At 40.7% G+C, this 20020-nt stretch overlaps 1 protein-coding gene across 3 annotated transcripts; it reads left to right on the plus strand.

Annotated features, from left to right (window-relative positions):
- Window positions 1-5653: 5653 nt before the first annotated feature.
- On the plus strand, window positions 5654-9141 carry LOC140880771 (uncharacterized). Of its 3 annotated transcripts, XR_012149714.1 has the most exons (4): window positions 5655-6317; window positions 7777-7834; window positions 8004-8075; window positions 8817-9141. XR_012149714.1 is itself a non-coding variant. In XM_073285520.1 (3 exons), the coding sequence occupies exons 1-3, from the start codon at window positions 5727-5729 to the stop codon at window positions 8832-8834; spliced, it is 681 nt and encodes a 226-aa protein (XP_073141621.1). In that variant the 5' UTR covers window positions 5661-5726; the 3' UTR covers window positions 8835-9141. The 3 variants fall into 3 exon arrangements, 2 of the variants coding, with proteins under 2 accessions (XP_073141620.1, XP_073141621.1); XM_073285520.1 differs by lacking the exon at window positions 7777-7834 and having other exon boundaries at window positions 5661-6317; XM_073285519.1 differs by lacking the exons at window positions 7777-7834; window positions 8817-9141 and having other exon boundaries at window positions 5654-6317; window positions 8004-8807.
- Window positions 9142-20020: the final 10879 nt, after the last annotated feature.

Raw genomic sequence — 20020 nt, forward strand, 5'->3', positions numbered from 1 at the left:
GTGGGAGATTGAAAGAGTGGGTGCCCGGATATCCAACTTGTGGCTAAGGGCTTTTATGACTCTTTGTGTAAACAATCTTTGTTTAATATAATTTACATTTTATTAATGGCAATGACTTTATCTTTCTTCATATTGTTATATTGTGATATACTATTGTTGTTTTGATAAAGACCTTGAATATACTATAGTGTATGTAAGATGTGGTAGTACATGGGGATGACTATCATGAAACACATCTTATAGTCACTGTATATTCTAAACAGTTCCTAGTCGATTGAGCCGTCCGAAAATAAGGATAAGGATCGCTCGAGTTTGAGACTAGCATTTGCGATGCAGAGTATCACGTTTCATTGGTAGGGAACATAGAGATGTTCGAAGCATGCAAATGGATATTCATATGATGAATGATCGAACTACCCTATTCGGACTTTCCAAGTGGTTATCACTTATCGAGTGGATAAAGTCCGCGTTTTTGGTTGTACACCATTAGTCCTTATTACTTGAAACATCATTGAGACTCTATATGCTAGTACTGTGCTTTGACTCATTTACCGACTCTATGGGGGTCATCAGGTGTCGGGATTGGGTACAGTTACGACGCATATAGGAGTCGATGCTTTGTTGTCAAGGATTCACCACATACTTGCGAGTGTGGATATCCTATGCGATCTGAGGAGATATTAGTGTGACGAATCTCTGGCCAGAGTACATGATGTGTTTTAGGTTAATGGTTATCCTAGTAACACATGCGATGTCACTAATAGATCTCCAAGATGTTGTGCATAGTTATCGAATCTCGAACGACTCTCGATGCACCAATGGTTGTTGATTCGATCGGGATATTTGGTTGAAGGGACCGTACTGTACGCTAACCAAAATCTACTGGTTCTTGCAGGCACTATCAGTAATACCTAGGGAATCATGGGGCGATGTTGCTAGACGCTCTTACCATGATTCGTTGGGTAAGTCGGAAATTGTTGTTCCGAGTCACAAGGAGTTGTGAGCCCACGCCTAGCTGTATTCCTGAACCATTGAGGGTTACACAATTAATGGATTACTAAAACCCCGTAGAGATAGTTAAATTTAAAGAGTTAAATTTAATGAAAGAGAAATTGGATTTCTCAACTAAAGGGAGTGGAATTTCCTAAAATGACATAGTGATGGGCATTTTTGGAAATCACTGAATTCGGATTCAGAAAAATTATCTTGACTCTAAAAGATGCAGAAATGGTTTCTGTGCACATTGGTGAAATCAGTTTATCAATCGGAGTCACGATGAATTTTATATTAATTTCTATAACAACGAGCTTGGCTTGTTGGGCTTAAGTTATGGATTGTGGGCTTTAAGGAGTTAGAGTCCTGATACAATTATAACTAGAAATTATCTATAAATAGAGGTGTTGGGTTCGAAAATCAAACACTTTGTGTCTTATAATTTTCGAAATTACAATATAAATATTCTAAGGGTTTTTCGAAATCCTTGTCCCTCCCGGAGAAAATTCAGACTTGTGATTTTTGTGAAAAATTACAATTCTGAATTAACAGATCATATCTGTTTATTCTCTACGTAAAAATTCTGATTGATTTCTAGTGCAGTCAATCAGAGGGTTTCTGTTTTCTGTTCGTGGACCTAATTCCGGTGATTGATCGTGATGCCATCGGTTCCCGGGATATACAAGAAGAGCAGATTAAATTCTGTTGGTGTCCATAATCTCGCTTCGAGATTGGAGGTAAAATATTTAATTAATTATTATTTATTTTACTTGTGTGATTTAATCGTTAAACGTTTTGATACCCATGATATGAAATTGTTTCATATCAAAGAAAAATAAAATTTTAAACTTCCGCTGCACCGGGTATCGATTCAATTGATCTAAACATGGTTAACCAACAGGAGTGCAGGAGGAAAATATCGCTTTTGGAAAGCTGTGCGGAACTCGGCCCAGGTGGCCACTCCTCTCGCCGCAATAAAGGGTGCAGAAGTAAACCTCCACCACCTACGGGCTCTCCCATCCAGAAGATAGCCAAGGGTCTCCATCTTCTGCTCTTCGGTGCAGTGGAAAGTCTGAAAAGTCGTCTCCATGCGGTCTAACCAATTTTACGCATCCTCCGGAGACTCACCTCCAACTAAGGGCTTAGGACCCATAGCTAAGAATCGACGTACAGTGAAACGCTCGTCGTCATGATGACGATGACGCCGTTCTCGATGATGCTCTCGGTCGGCATCACCCCAACGCCCACCAATACTGCCATGAGAACTCTGGTCATCACGATTTGCCATCTACAAAAATACCTCATGATGAGACTAAATCCCAAGAATACTTTTGCATGCTCTAATACCATAAATGTAGTGACCCTTACCCGGATCACCTACTAACAGAACTTAGGCATGCAATTAACTTAATTAAAATAGATATCAGAATAATCTTGCGAAACCCATAAATAAATACAATCCCAAGGAAAGGAATCTGTAATTTATCCAAATATTATACAACCAAATCGAATAGCTGTATCAACCTCAAAACAACAGAAATAAAACCTAGACGAAGCTCCAGCTGGTCAACCACTGACTAGCCCCTACTGGATCCACCCGCCTCGTCCAATCGCAAACCTGCCACATGGAATATGGTGTCCAGAAACACAGAGTACGAGACGTGAGCATAAGATGCTCAGTACGAGAGTATGAGTATACATGCATGCAAAGTGAACTTCCTATAAACTCGAGGTCAAGGATCAGATAACAGAGACAGACCGGACCCTGGTATGTAGCACGTTGTGCCGTCGCTTCAGGAGGTGGCTCCCATACCATAATACCAGTGGATATGCCGGACCCAAATCGATGGAAGTCCAACCACTAACAGGATAGGGAAAAACCCTACTAATAGACATCTCGAAGGAGATAGCTCAGTATGCAAATGAATGCAGCATAAATCAATGACATATAAACCATGCTGTCACATAATACATGCATACTCAGTCAGGATATCTCGAACAGTACTTTCGTACCTCAAATCAGTGCAAGCTTTACCAACTCTAGGTCCACGCCTATAGTCTGCTCTACATTGCCAAATGATACTTCTATCATTAAAGTGTTCTAAAAGCCTTAACTAAGCTATTGCATACTCCTAAATATTTATAGGAAGCAAAAGCTATACCTTCGTCCGTCGTTAGCCCTTTGATGTCGATGCCTCCAGAACTTGGGCACAACTCTGCTACGACTTCCGAACGCCTCGCCGACCACCGGATCAAGCCTAGGAAGGCTAGAACAACTCGAATAGACTAGAAAGGAGAGGGAAATACTCGGAATTGGCAATTGGAAATGAAGCCTCGGCCCTCTATTTATAGACAACGATCGGAACTTCCGATCCTCGATCGGAACGTCCGAACCTCGATAGGAATGTCCGATCCTGACATCGGAGCTTCCGAAGATCCTGATCTGCCACGTGTCAAAATATCACTTGTTGAATTCGGATAGGGGTGATCGGAGCTTCCGATCCTGATCGGAGCTTCCGATCTAACCACACGTCATGGATGACGTAATATCATCGGTGCCTCCGATCGCTCATCGGAGCTTCCGATCCTGTTCGGAGCTTCCGATCGTGCCTTCGGAGCTTCCGATCCGTCCGATACCCAATTTATTTAATTAACATTAATCCTTTAATTACTCAATTAGGGTACGGGCTACTACAAGTACCCTGCGGGCGGCATGAACAAAACCCAAGAAGACGATCAAGACTGCACAGGATAGACAGGCCAGTTACGGCAATACCAAGCACATACCTTTGCATTTTGAGACGGGGGAGCATGTTTTCTTGCGGGTTTCACATTTTAGGAAGGTTATGAGTTTTGGTTTCAAGGGAAATCTAGCGCCGAGATTCATTGGTCCGTTCAAGATCTTGGAGAAAGTCGGGGATGTGGCCTATCGTTTGGTGTTACCACCGTATCTTTCCGGTATTCATAATGTGCTCCACGTGTCTCTACTCCGTCGGTACATGGCAGATGAGTTGCACACTACTTAGGAGATCGAGAGTCATATGCGTTATGAACATCTAGAGTTGTTTTGACTGTATTTTATTTCCGCAGTCAAGTTGTAATTGTGTAACGACCCACTATATCAAGACGAGTCTTTTCAGCGTGCTTATGTCCTCACTCACACGCACTGAGAAATTTTTCAGGAGGTCACCCATCCTAAAATTGCCCCAAGTCAAGCACGCTTAACTTTGGAGTTCTTATATGATGAGAACCCGAAAAGAAAATGTACCTTCTTGATATGAATAGTACATATGAAATCTTTTAAGCCCTCTTCAACTATGTAGTCCCATACCTACACAGTCTCAGAATCCCCTCTCATTCCGGCACGGGATCAGTTCATTCATGTCTCCCTCCGCCTAGAAGCCTACCAGGAGCCGCTCATTGTCCATGCAACCTCTTGGCACCGGCGATCACTCCCCGCCTCCTTAGCACCGGGCGTCACAAATTGTAACTGCAATATTGTAATAATATGTTTCAGCATTGTGTTCTATTATCCTAGTCCTGATTTCGATGACGAACTCTCTTAAGTTGGGGAGAATGTAGTAACACGTCTCAAATTAACTTAATCAAAGTGTCTAATTATGTTTAATTGGCTAAAACATGATTAAGGGATTTCCAAATAAGTCTAAAGAGTTGAAAAATGGATTCAGAATGATCGGGAATGGTTCGGTAAGAGCTTTAAGCTTCAAATAGAATGGAAGCTCCGAACAGGGTTCAGAATCTGAGTTGAGATTGAAAGCTTCAAACTCAGATTGGAGACTCCGATCGTCACCAGGGCCCACTGCCAGAAATATTATGTAAGCAATGACGTCGGAGAGATTGGAAGCTCCGAAACATGAATGGAAGCTCCGATCGGGCTGTCGGCAACCAGCCATTGTTCGACACATGGTTCGCTGATAGGGATCGAAAGCAGGGGATCGAACGCTCTGATCGGATCGGAAGCTCCGATCGTGCAATCGGAGGTTTCGATCAATGTCTATTTAAAGGGGTGCCGAGCCTCTTGACCCAACTGAGCGCCTCTCGAATAGCTAGAGCTTCCACCTCCTTAACCAATGTCGTTCCGTGATGATTGCTTGATTTGCAGGCCAAAAAAGTTTCGTTAGAATCTCTAATAATCATGCTAATTGCAAATGATTTCCTTAGGTGAATCCAGCATCGACGTTGAATTTCACATATGGCGGGTTTGACTTTCTCCAAGTTCTCGTTGAATTTGACTCAGATTGGACCACTAGGTGAGGCTCTAGTTTTTGCCCATAAATCCACAAGTGTAAAGTATCAAGAGAGTTGAGAACAACTCGTTCTGCTAGTTGAGATATGTTATCCCATAGCCTGTCATTTCGAGCTATCCAGATAGCATTTTATTAAAAAAAATAATATAATTTTTTTTGTTTTTTAAACGAAATGTTTAACATGAAAAAAATTTCGAGATTTTTTCTTTCTATTCGAAGGGATTTTGAATGCTCAGGTCCGAAACAAGTCAAGAAATCCGATTCTTTTCGAAAATTGTATAGAAAGGAGGTTACGGGACATGTCCTAATTATATTCCACCATTAATATAAGATGAATAAAAAATTATGACTAATCTTATTTTCACAGCAACAAATGATAACTAATCCATTAAATAGCCGGTAACGCCACCTCATCTGTATATATGTGTGTTTGCCATAATTAAATCACACACGCATCCTTCAAAGATGACGGCGGCGAAACACGGCGATGCATCGTCGTTTCACCAGCCACTCCTTCCTTCCGAAACTCAACCCACCCAACCCCAATACGTATTCGTTTTACCTCCTTATCCGCCGCCCAACCACCACCGTCTCCTTCGCAAATCATGCCGCCGGGGTCTCGTCAGCTGCGCCACCGTACTTATCTTCCTCGCTGCTGCTTTGTATCTCCTCTGGCCATTTGACCCCGAGCTCTCTGTTGTTCGCCTCCGCTTCGATCGTCTCCGTTTCCACATGCGCCCCAAAGTCTCAATCGATGTGACGTTGAACCTCACCGTTAGGATTCGTAATCAAGATTTCTACTCAATTCAGTACGATTCGTCGGTGGTCTCGATCGGGTATAGGGGGAAGAAGCTAGGGGATGTCACATCGGTTGGTGGGAATATAACGGCGAGGTCGTCGTCCTACGTGAACGCCACGCTCCAGCTGGAACGGGTGGAGATCACGAGCGATGTGATTCTGTTTTTGGAGGATTTGGCTAAAGGCGAGATTATGTTCGACACAGAGACCCAGATTGATGGGAAGCTCAGGGTTTTTTGCTTTGACTTGCCTTTGAAGGTAAAATCTTTATTTTACCAAACTGAAACAGCCAATGAAATGAAAGTATTCTTGTTTTGTGGATTTGTTTCGATGAGCCTAAACTTTTCATGGAATAACAATTTGTCCCAATTTATTGACCATCAGTTTTGAGATATAATGTGAATCTTTTAAGCTATACAATCAACCCTTAAAAAGTTTGGGATCTGTACCTGTTTACCTTATCCATACCCCTTCACTTCAAACACGCATTCAGGGCTGGGGAAAATACGTGTGATCCTGGCTTTTCCCCATTTTTGGGAACGTAAATTTACTGCCAAGATGGTGGGTATAACTTTTGATCGCGTTCGTTAGAATCGCAGTCACTTGTCTGCTAAGAAGCCTTTGATGTTTCATTTATTGAAAGTAATTTTTGATTAGTTTTAAAGAAAACGCTAACTTTGTTTCTTTTTTTTTTTTTTAAGCAAACCTTTTAACTTTGTTGGCTTCTCAAACTTGGTGCATTTAGCTTCAAGCCTTCAAGTGGGATAATGGAGAGAATCTTTTGATCCTCCACAGTAGAAGAGAGCTTTTTTGGCATAGTGCCAGGTTTAGGTGGCATTATTAATGACTAACCAGAGATTTCAAAGATTGTATGGTTCAAATTTATTTAAATCAATGTTCTAAATGGCGATCGAGGCGGCCGCCCAGGCGGGAGGTGTGGCCATCGACTGCCTTAGGCGGTTCTGTAGGCAGTCAAAGGTGAGCCGGGGGTGGGTCAGGCGGTCAAAAGTCAACATAATTTTAAAAACCTTGTTATTAATACATTATACCATATCTATTGAAACAATAATAGCCTACTCAATCACCCATATTAATTAATGCGTATATTGCATGATTATAAATAATCATGTATGAAAAATAGTAGAAAAAATTTCACTGCCTAGGTATTAGGCGTTCAGTGACCGCTCCACCACCGCCTACCACCATTTACAACACTACTTGAAATGGTCATAAATGTTAGGCTCTGTGTGTCATTCTTTCTTTTTAGGAGGCTAAAGCAGGAAAAAAAAAATGTATGTTGCTTGAAAACAAGTATAAGTTTTGCTCTGGATGATGTGCGGATAACTGATAAAAGAAAGAGATATGAATTGATAGGGGAATTATGCAGTTGTAAGCCGACAATGCTAGGAAGATGGACAGAAAAAAGGTTGAATCTTCCTCTATAACATCTCCTTAGTCTGGTATGAAGCCCCAATAATTTGGTTGCCTGGTCTTGTTTTTTTAGTAGTAGCTATCGTGTTTGGAGAAAAAATTATGCATGATTCTGAAAAATAAAATCACCTGTTGGACTGGCAGTTAGGTAGGATTTTCGTATTGAGGGATCATGATGGCATTAATCATTAAGAATAAAAGGCATAAATGAATGGAACACATGCTCTGATACAATATCCTTTTAATTGCTTTTGGTTATTTTGGTAAAGTATGTAATTTGTAACAGGGTAGAAAAGTTGTTTTACGAAGTTGCGGACTTGTTCAATATTGATACCAATTACCAGGTATACTTTTGATATGTTACCCGTGGAATAAATTTTGACTGGTCCCATTAGTCGTGCATAACATGAGTCAGCTTCTACTGTATTCTCGAATTTCTTGGTGAATGCATTAATTGCAGATCGAACTCAAATGTGCCTTAACATGTAATTAACTATCTATTATCTGTTACAGACAAAAATAGCGTGTGAAATCGTTGCCGATACGCGCAATCAAACAATATATCGACAAAGTTGCTCTCCTGAGGTATCCTTACTTTTTACTATTGCAACATGTTTCTTTGATCACCCTTTAATATATTCAAGAAAAGGGCAAGACCACATCCCAGATTACTGAATTGTGCCAAAAGATTAGCATTAAATTGCACCAAAAGTTTTTCTTGTACCTAGCTTCTACCGACCCTGTTTTCCCTTCTCCTCTCCCTTTGAGTGAAGTGTTTTTGGGAATCATCACGATAACGAGGAACATGCATCAGTCGGTGAGATTGCAATGATGACGTCTCTTAGTTATATATTTAGATGGCATAGAGTTAAATCTGTTGTTTGCCTAATTCTGATCACTAGTAGCTCGGCTAAAACTCTGTTGATCTCGAGTCAAGTTTAAATGTTACAGTTCCAAGCTCAAGTCATAACGTGGTTAAAGTATTATTTTATTCCCTGTGTATTCATAATTTAAATAAAAAAATTATTTCTTTAAAAAGATATAGGAAATTTTCATCAGTGTTCGAACTATGCCCTAAAATATCTATTATTTCAAAAGCGAGCTCAAATTACAGAAAACTTACTTGAGTTTGAGCTTAAAAAACATCGATTCTCAACCGAGTTGGATCTTGACTTTTGTATTTCTTTTAGTCAAAAGCTCGGGGGCAACTCTAATTGGGCTCACATCTTTCAAGTTTAGAAATTAGTGGCAGTATATTGATACTTGATTTTGGGCGAAAATATAGCACATGTTTGTTAACAGTTGTTAAAAGTGGATGTTGCACAGGCTTATGCTCAGAAATAAGAGGTGCTGTTCCAGCTTTATGGAATATGGCTGCTGTACAGAAAACGGAAAGAAAAACCTTGTAAAATGTTTCACGAGGTTTCCGGTATGCATATTCGTGTAATTATACGTGATTTTGGTAAAAAAATATTCACCTGAATGTAAACAAAATAGACGAGGTGAAGTTTTGCTATTTGTGTGGTATATAGAATCATGGGCTTGGTATTGTTTTTCCCTCATAAACATTCAACTATTGGCCATATTTATTGATTTGTGCAACCATGTAATAGTAAAGAATGAATAAGTCACAGTTGAAGCTTTCTTTGTCCACTTTTCTTATTTTATACATGAAACCTCTATTCATCTCTTGGTATGCCAACTTGTGAAATTATTTCACTTGTTTTTTAATAGGACGAAGAAATTACATTGCTAAATTTTTTTAAAAAAAAAAAAACTGCCTAGGGCCGAAATTGTTTATGTATATCTACATATTGGAAAATGAATGAAGTTGCATTCTTACATATATGTAATAATTCCTCTCTTCCATGGGGATTCTCCTATTACTCGAATATTTTGTATATTGAGGACATCGTCATATGAAATTTTCGGTCTATTTTTTTAATAAAATTTTCAGAATAAATGTAAACATGGTCTAAAAGCACGAGGCTTGTTGAAGTATGAGAGCGAGGTTTTAAGGTTTTGAGAGAGAACGAGATTCATATGAGTTTAAGTATAAAAAGTATTTAAACTGTAATTTTAATTATCTAAAACAAATTAAATTATCTTTTATTTTATATTTTGTGTCATCAAATATAAATCCAATTTAAATTGGACTATTTTATAAAAATTAGTATTAATATCCTTTTTAGGTTATAAAGTGTCTGTATCTATCATACATTTATCGTCTACAAACTTAATGATCCAAAATTGTAAATTATTAGCATTACTTGGTGGTAAAATTTTTAATTCATGTTTCTCTTCTTATTCATCAATCTTGCTTTAAGAGAAATTGCACTTCATCTTTATTAAATACGATTGTACATTGATAATATCGCTTGTATTAATAAAATCGCTAATTTGTATATTGAGTTAAAGGAACTTTGTATGAGAAATAATCAAGTGTTTTGATTATTAAACGAGAATTGTGTTTTTTATGATGTGAGAACTCGTACCTTCTATCATTCAGTGCACATTGGGTAATTCGAATTGGGTAAATCTTCGAATGACGCAAGAGAATTGTGTTTTTGGTTATATGTATTTGTCTCCTTGTATTTTATGTCCCCTCTATTGTTAAATTTTAATTTTATTCGTTATTTTGTTTTTTTTTTAGTAATTTTTGTAGTGACTCTTATCGAGATCACCTACTAAACAGAACTTAGGCATGCAATTAACTTAATCAAACAGTAAACCAGAATAAGATGCGGAAACCATAAACAATAATACAATCCCAAGAAAAGGAATCTGTAAATATCCGAATAGTTTATACAACCAAATCGAAAGCTGTATCAACCCAATAACAACAGAATAAAAACCTAGACGAAGCTCCAGCTGGCTAACCACTGTCTAGCCCCTCTTGGATCCACCCGCCTCGTCCAATCGCAAACCTGCCCCAAGGAATACAGAGTACAAGACGTGAGCATAAAACGCTCAGCACGAGAGTATGAGTATACATGAATGCAAGTGTACCGCCTACTGACTAGAGGTCAAGAATCAGATAACGAAGACAGACCGGGCCCTGGTATGTAGCACGATGTGTCGTCGCTTTAGGAGGTGGCTCATATACCGAAATACTAGTGGATACGCCGGACTCAAATCGATGGAAGTCCATCCACTAACAGGATAGGGTAAAACCCTACTAACAAACATCTCAAAAGAGACAACTCAAGATGCAAATGTATGCAGCATAAAATCATGTCATATAAATCATGCAGTTACATAATACATGCATACTCATTCAGGATATCTCGAACAGTACTTTCGTACATAATACCGAAGTCTGAACTAAGCTGGAAGAAGACAACCCCTAGCTGTCTTAGGTCCAAGCCCCGACCCGACCTGGCCTCTCCCTTCAAGCCCGACCTGAACTGCACCTGGTCAAGTCCGACCTGAGTTGAACCTGGTCAAGCCCGACCTGAGCTGCATCTGGTCAAGCCCCGAGCTACTCCTTCCCGAAATCCCGAGCTACTCCTTCCCGAACTCCCGAGGTACTCCTTGGTCCGAGTAGAACTAAGAAGTGAGATGAAATGGTGTAAAAATGACCGAACCCTCGACTCCTATTTATAGAGGATGAGTCGGGACAGGAGTCAACCGAGTGCATGACACCTGGCAGGACACTAATCGTGTCTTAGCTCCAACCACGTGTTCCTTCCCGACCTGAATATCATGTGCTCTTCCATGACCGAACACTACCTTGGCCTTGCACAACACTTTCTTGAGCACCCTAAGCCCCGACCCGAGCCACTCATGTCCAAACCCTATCTTGGTTTTCATCATGACCGACCCGAGCCCCAAAGAAAAGACCCGAGCTCAAACCAAGCTCCATATCCAAGCCAAACACATACACATGACCGAGCCCTAGTTCCATGCCTGAGCCCTTGTTGATCAACCATGACCGACCCGAGCTACTCTTGACCGACCCGAGCCCATGGTCAAATCCATCAACCATTGCTCATTCTCATGCCATGTGTTCTTGATCTTGACTTGTTAATAAAATATTTATTAGATCTAAACATAATTAACCATTAATCTTGTAAATTGGAACTGAGCTACTACATTCTCCCCCACTTAAGATATTTTGTCCTCGAAAAAAGATCTTAAGTACTGAATGTAAAATAAGATAAAAACGTTCCTTTATTCGAACTGAATATTTTAAAAGATAAAACTGAATACAATAAAATCAAAACAACTCAGGATGCTCTGAACGCATCCTGCTCTCAAGCTCCCAAGTGGCTTCTTTAGTGCCTCGGCGCTGCCACTGAACTAAAACCGAGGAATGAATTTTTTTCGTATGGCCTTATCCTTATGATCCAGGATACGAATAGGTTTCTCAACATAAGTCAAATCTTTATCCACCTGAACTTCAGACCGCTGCAGAATATGAGACTCGTCCGCCACATATCGTCGCAACAGAGATACGTGGAACACGTCGTGAATACTGGAAAGATACGGTGGCAAAGCCAGACAATAAGCCAAATCGCCAATGCTCTCTAAAATCTCAAACGGACCAATAAACCTGGGAGAAAACTTGCCCTTAAGGACAAATATGAGAATTTTGCGGAAAGGTGACACTCTTAGAAACACTTTATCTCCAACATCAAACTGCAGAGGCATACGCTTAGTGTTAGCATAGCTGGCCTGACGATCCTGTGCAGTCTTAATCCGTTTCTTGATCTGATCAACAACATCTACTGCCTGCTGGATAAACTCCGGTCCCTCAGCCTGTCTCTCCCCCACTTCTTCCCAAAAGAGTGGAGTACGACAACGTCTCCTGTACAACACCTCAAAAGGTGCCATCCCAATGCTAGTATGATAGCTGTTGTTGTACGCGAACTCGATCAATGGCAAATGATCCTACCAGGCTGTACCAAAGTCCATGGTGCAAGCTCGAAGCTTATCCTCCAAAGTACGGATAGTGCGCTCTGACTGACCATCGGTCTCCGGATGATAGGCAGTACTCAAACTGAGAGTAGTGCCCATCGCACGCTGAACACGCCCCCAGAATCTAGAAGTAAACCTGGGGTCTCGATCGCTGATAATTCTCACAGGCACTCCATGAAGTCGAACGATCTCTTGAATATAAAAACGAGCCATACGATCTACAGTGTACTCTCGGCTATAGGCAATGAAATGCGCTGACTTGGTGAGTCGGTCCACCACAACCCAGATAGCATCAAAATTCCTCAAGGACATCGGCAAATGGGTCACAAAATCCATCGTGATAAACTCTCATTTCCACTCCGGAATATGCAGACTGTGAAGCAAACTCCCAGGTCGTCGGTGCTCTGCCTTGACCTGCTGACACACCAAATATCTCAAAACATACTGATACACGCTGCGTTTCATCCCCTTCCACCAAAATCGAGTACGTAGATCCTTGTACATCTTGTTGCTCCTTGGATGAATACTCAACTTGGTGCGATGTGCCTGAGACAAGATCTCCTCTCGCAACTCTTCATCCTGTGGAATCACAAGTCTACCAGACAAACACAGAAAACCATCTGACTGATAGTGAAATATGGACGTATTACCCTCGTTGGCTAGACGAGCCAAACGCTGGATCTTTGAATCCGACATCTGAGCATCTCGAATTCGCGAATACAAAGCTGGCTCCGATAATATCGCAAACATCTGGATACTCTGCATACCTTTCTTGTGCTTGAAGGTATACCCTGAAGAACAACAATCACCGATCGCACTAGACATAGAACAATTCTGAAGTGCGGACAGTCGCACCTTGCGACTCAAGGCATCAGCAGTGAGATTAGCAGCTCCCAGATGGTACTTAATCTCGCAATCATAGTCCTTAAGTAAATCCATCCAACGCCTCTCCCTCATGTTCAACTCCGCTTGAGTGAACAAATACTTGAGACTCTTGTGGTCGGTGAAAATCTCAAATTTCTCACCATACAGATAATGACGCCAGATCTTCAAAGCGAACACAATGGCTGCCAACTCCAAATCATGAACTGGATAATTGTCTTCGTGCAACTTCAACTGTCTAGAAGCATATGCGATCACATGCCCATTCTGAGTCAGGACGCAACCTAACCCCTAAAGAGAAGCATCCGTGTAAACCACATACCCTCCAGATCCTGATGGTAAAGCTAACACCGGCGCAGAAGTCAACCGCCGTCGAAGCTCACAAAAATTCTACTCGCACTCGGAGGACCACTCAAAATCCACACCCTTGCGGGTAAGCTGCGTCAACGGTCGAGCTAGCTGAGAGAAGTTCAGAATGAAGCGACGATAATAACCTTCTAGACCTAGAAAACTACGGATCTCAGCGACCGTCATTGGACGCGACCAATTAAGCACCGCATCAATCTTGCTCGGATCAACAGAAATTCCCTCCCTGGATATGATATGGCCAAGAAAGACCACTCGATCCATCCAGAACTCACACTTACTCATTTTGGTATACAACTGCTCATCCCGAAGAGTCTGCAGTACCACTCGTAAGTGAGAAACATGCTCATCCGTATTACGCGAATACACCAAGATGTCGTCAATGAAGAGCACGACAAACGTGTCTAAATACTCCCTGAAGACGCGGTTCATCAGATCCATAAATATAGCCGGCGCATTAGTCAATCCAAATGGCATCACTAGAAACTCGTAATGCCCATAGCGAGTACGGAATGCAGTCTTGGCTATGTCCTGATCTCGGACTCTCATCTGATGATACCCAGATCTCAAGTCAATCTTGGAGTAAACTGAAGTACCCTGCAGCTGATCAAACAAGTCATCAATACGATGCAAATGATACGTGTTCTTCACGGTAACTCAATTCAGCTGCCGATAGTCAATGCACAACCGCATAGACCCATCCTTCTTCTTCACAAAGAGAATAGGAGCTCCCCAAGGAGATACACTAGGACGAATGTACCCCTTGTCCAAAAGATCCTGTAACTGATTCTTCAATTCTCGCATCTCTGACGGAGCCAGAAGATACGGTGCTCGAGAAATAGGCAAAGTACCCGACATCAACTCTATGCCAAACTCGACTTCCCTAGTAGGAGGAAAATCCGAAATCTCATCTGGAAATACATCTGGAAATTCATCCACAATAGGAATGCTCTCTATCCCAACGCTCTCACCGGACAAATCAACTGCATAGATAAGGTAGCCTTCCCCGCCAGACTCTAGATCTCGACAGGCTCTCAAAGCTGATACCAAAGGCATCGGGGGTCGCGCTCCCTCACCATAGAAAAACCAGCTATCACTCCCATCCGGATGAAAGTGTACTAATCTCTGATAGCAGTCCACTGAAGCTCGATAGGTAGTCAGCATGTCTATCCCCAGAATACAATCGAAGTCATCCATCGCAAGAACCATGAGATTCGCTATCAAAATGTTCCCTTTGAACTCTAAAGGGCAACCCATCACTAGACACTTAGCCAAAGCAGATTGACCCATCGGAGTAGAAACAGAAACTACTACGTCTAGTGCAATACACGGTAACTTATGCCTCTTAACAAAACATGCAGAAATGAAGGAATGAGATGCACCAATGTCAATAAGTACGATAGCAGGTATACCATAAAGTAGAAATGTACCTGCGATGACCTTCTCATTCTCCTACACGGCCTGATCATGCCTCAAGGCGAACACCTGGCCAGAAGCACGTGGCCTCAAATGAGAACTCCCAGCAGGCTGTCCCTGCGACCTCTGCTGAACGGTGGCCTGAGAACCCGATCCTGAACCAGAACCAGAACCGCCTCCCTTATATAGTGGACAATCTCTCCTAAGATGACCCACCTCTCCACATCGAAAACAAGCTTCAGAAGCTTTGCGGCATCGGTCGGTCGGATGGTTCTTCCCACAATGATCACACTTGTTCTTCTTCCCAAAACGGACAACACCAGCGGAACCAGACGAAGAAGAAGTAGATCCGGACTTCTTGAAAGTCTGAGCACGGGGACCCAAAGAACTCGCAGGCCTAGACTGAGAGAAAGACCTGTTTCGCCGAATGCTATCCTCCGCCTGGTGACAACCACCACACGGTCATGAATCTCAGGGTTAAGGCCCTGAAGGAACAGATTATACTTCATCTCAGAGCTGTCAGCAATCTCGGGGCAATAGGATAACAGATCGAAGAACTTCTGCTGATACTCGTCAATAGACATGGCTCCCTGTCACAGACTCAGTAGCTCGCCCGCCTTCGACTGACGGAGTGCAGGAGAAAAATACAGCTTTTGAAAAGCTGTGCGGAACTCGGCCCAGGTGGCCACCCCTCTCGCCGCAACAAAGGGTGAAGAAGTAAACCTCCACCACCTACGGGCTCGCCCATCCAGAAGATACCCCAGTGTCTCCATCTTCTGCTTCTCAGTGCAGTGGAAAGTTTGGAAAGTCGTCTCCATGCGGTCTAACCAGTTCTCCGCATCTTCTGGAGACTTGCCTCCAACCAAGGGCTTAGGACCCATCTGCAGGAATCGGCGCACACTGAAACGATCCTCATCACGACGATGATGATGGTGTTCCCGACGATGCTCCCGGTCGGCATCGCCCCAACGTCCACCAATACTACCGTGACTACTCTGATCATCACGATCCGCCATCTACAAAAATTATCTCACGGTTATCTTATGCAGAATCTAAATTCCCAAGAATACTATGCATGCACTGATACCATAAATGTAGTGACTCTTATCGAGATCACCTACTAAACAGAACTTAGACATGCAATTAACTTAATCAAATAGTAAACCAGAATAAGCTGCGAAAACCATAAACAATAATACAATCCCAAGAAAAGGAATCTGTAAATATCCGAATAGTTTATACAACCAAATCGAAAGCTGTATCAACCCAATAAAAACAGAATAAAAACCTAGACGAAGCTCCAGCTGGCTAACCACTGCCTAGCCCCTCTTGGATCCACCCGCCTCGTCCAATCGCAAACCTGCCCCAAGGAATAGGGTATCCAGAAATACAGAGTACGAGACGTGAGCATAAAATGCTCAGCATGAGAGTATGAGTATACATTAATGCAAGTGTACCGCCTACTGACTAGAGGTCAAGAATCAGATAACGAAGAAAGACCGAGCCCTGGTATGTAGCACGCTGTGCCGTCTCTTCAAGAGGTGGCTCACATACCGAAATACTAGTGGATACGCCGGACCCAAATCGATGGAAGTCCATCCACTACCTGTTGTGGGGACCTCGGGTTGCTAATTTCATCTTAGGGCAATAAACGATTAATCAACAATTAATCATATAATAAAAGAATATTCAAACCAAATTTTTTTTTTTAGAAACCCATGCACGCCCGCGCATACGTTTCGGACAGAATCTGGTAAAAATGATAAACATAAAATTTGTATATCTTTGTCTTAGCTTTCCAATGCCGCCAATCGCACCCTAATCGGAGTTTTCAGTAAACAGTTATGCTCATTCTACCAAGAAGGGTCGGTGCAGAAATTTACAAAAATTATCAAAGGCTACAACAAAGATCAAAGTTGTTAGGGCTATTTCAAATCTGAAAAATTGCTTACATAATCTCAATATGTCCGAAGCATAAACACATGCATATCTAGACATAACAATAATCGGATACATGTTTCTAAGGTGCAATACAATAAACTCAATTCTAAGTTTTCTAAGCTCAAACTAAATCAACACCTTCTAACATGCATTTGACAGCAATCTATTCTTAGCCCGAAGTCACCACATGCTAATCTTTCTCAATCTTGAGCTATCCATGCCACATCTGACTCGCTCATGCCCCAAACCTGATGCAATGCACACATACAAACAAAGCAACAGCCGAATAACTCCGGTGAGAATAAATCTCAGTATGAACAACATGCATATACATCATTTAAGCATGTAACTTATTCAATCATGAATGTCATATAATAACATAACATGCTAGCATTTATAAACGCATATTCTAAACCATAAAAATCTCTAGGTTAATGCATAAATGCAATGCATGTGCCAAGGAATAGGCTATCAAAGCTGATATCAATAAATCGTAGTTCTGGGATCCTGGGGAAATAAAATCTTTAACCGACCACCGACTCTCCCAATAGAGGTGGTGATAAATATCTCAATTCCCCTGACTTTGGTGCAACTATAGTGAGTCATCTAGCTCTGGAAAATAAATCTATATTCCGTGACATGAGTCATCTGACTCTGAAAGTAAATCTACATTCCATGCCACTCACTACAGTTCTCCTAACGTCTTCTGCACTCTAGGTCATTCTGCCCTCTGTGCTTTTTCAGGCTGGAGTTCAAGATGAATGCAACATGTTCTGTATGCATTAAATGCTATAAAACACCTTGAACACATCAATCATATAATCATATGAGCATATAATCACTCAACGATACCGACAAATCTGTAAGTATCACATGTAATACATAAAACATGTTCAATAAAGAAAATACTATAAATCAAAGAAGACAAGTAAACATTTACATAAATATTCTGGGAATTCAAGAAGATATCTATCTTGAATAATCTATCCCATTTATGTAAACGTAAACAATAACATATATTAAAACATGCATGTATGTGATTTTAGACAACTCGATAATCAGAAACAATCTCGAGTTATTCTGCCCATCTTATTAATGTCTATTCATACCTGTGATCTGGATTCAAACATCTTGAATCTGTTGCCAATGCTGATCATCTCAAAATTAGCCAAATCGGTCATACAATTCTGCTCATTTCAATCAGTGCTAATTGAAGGTATTCTTGATTCAATCTTAAACACTTCAAGTCATTAGAACTCGAACTCGTCGATTCGACTTCGATAACTTCCATTCCCAACTGAAATGAAGTATAAACCATGCTCAATATCATTATCAAATCTGATATTTAGTGCTAAGTTCAATCTATAGTTGATATCGGATTGAATTGCAACCCGGCGGCGTAACGGTTCAAAATCGGTAATTCCGAATACATTAACATCAATATCATCACCATCTTAACAATATAACATCATCAATTCTTCAGCTGAATTTTCGAAATATGCAACCCCTAAAAAATTAGATTTTTGAAAATTCTTTCAATATTCCAAAACATGTCCAAACGACGATCTTTTCTCGATCCGTCTTAGATATGCTATCGTCGTATATGCTAGAACATGTTTATACAATCAAATCTTAATTCTAAAAACATCATAAAATTCAAACATGGTATAACTTCATAAAACTTACGTCAAAACGTAGCACTCGGAGCTGTGATCGCGAATATACAATCAATCGAAAATTCTATCGGGCGGATCGATTTTTATCGGGACTTGAAAGAGCAAAATTGGCTTGGAACCCTTTCTGCCCTCTTCTCTCGTTCTTGTCTGGGAATCTGATCCCTTTTCACGTTTTTAATGACCAAGTTGCAAGGGAATTGCATTTTGGTCCCTGAACTTTGGCCTAATTGCAATTCAGTCCTCGGACAAGCGATTTAATTCAATTTCAATCCTAAATAATTTAAGAATAATAAAATTTCATTCTAAACTCTAAATATTTTTAAATTAAATATTCTCGAATTAAAATTAAATCATTTCGGACCATATCGCATTTTAGTCCTTGAACTACTCAATATTTGCAAATGGGTCCTTGCTCGGATTTCATCCTCAAATTCAATTCTTGATATTTATAATCTTGGAATTCACATCTTAAATTCCATAAATATTAATTCAAATATTTTTAATCTTTTTAATTTAAGAATTTCGAAAATTAAAATCTTAAAATCCGAAAAATCCTCAAATTAAATATTTCTGACCCGAAATTTAAATATCTAATTTCCATTGTGAGGACCTCGATTCTAATTAACTAATTTCAAATAGAAAAACAATCATCGACAAATAAATGAGCCATTTTTTTTTTAAAGGAATAGTGCCTCGCTCGAGCGGTAGAAAAATATTCGGCTCGAGCGAGACCATCTCGGGCTCAACTATAAAAATCCATTTTAAACTCGTTCTTCGACATACAGCAATTCTAAGAATAATCGGGGTATAAAAATACATGTAGTATTATAAATCAACAATAAAAGCATGCTTTAATAAATAACCGAGTTCTAAAAATTATTCGACTCTAAATCGACGCCTCACATCTATCATTCGATCCCTAGCTAACCATGTCGACTCTGACTAGCTCCTGCCCCACCTGTTGTCAAGTACACATACAAAACAAGACAACAGCCGGATAACTTCGGTGAGAATAAAATCCCAATAAAAGCGACGTAACATGCAATATCAAATAAATATGTCAAAATCATGTTATAACATAAACATTCTTCGATGATAAATAAATATGAAATGCATGTGCTTAAAAATCGGGATTATCAAATCGGATAATCAAGGGAGACTCGATACTTCGGTTGGGATCCCGAGAACAAGATATCGTATCAACTAATCTACGCTCCCGATCGGGGTGGCAATACGTATCTCAATCCTCTAGACATCGAGCAACTATAATGAGTATTCGGGTCGCTAGGCGTAACTCAACAACCTAGGCCACTCAAATATAGCTCCCGA

The sequence above is a fragment of the Henckelia pumila genome, chromosome 2 (genome assembly GCF_033568475.1).
Source record: "Henckelia pumila isolate YLH828 chromosome 2, ASM3356847v2, whole genome shotgun sequence".
NCBI lineage: Eukaryota > Viridiplantae > Streptophyta > Magnoliopsida > Lamiales > Gesneriaceae > Henckelia > Henckelia pumila.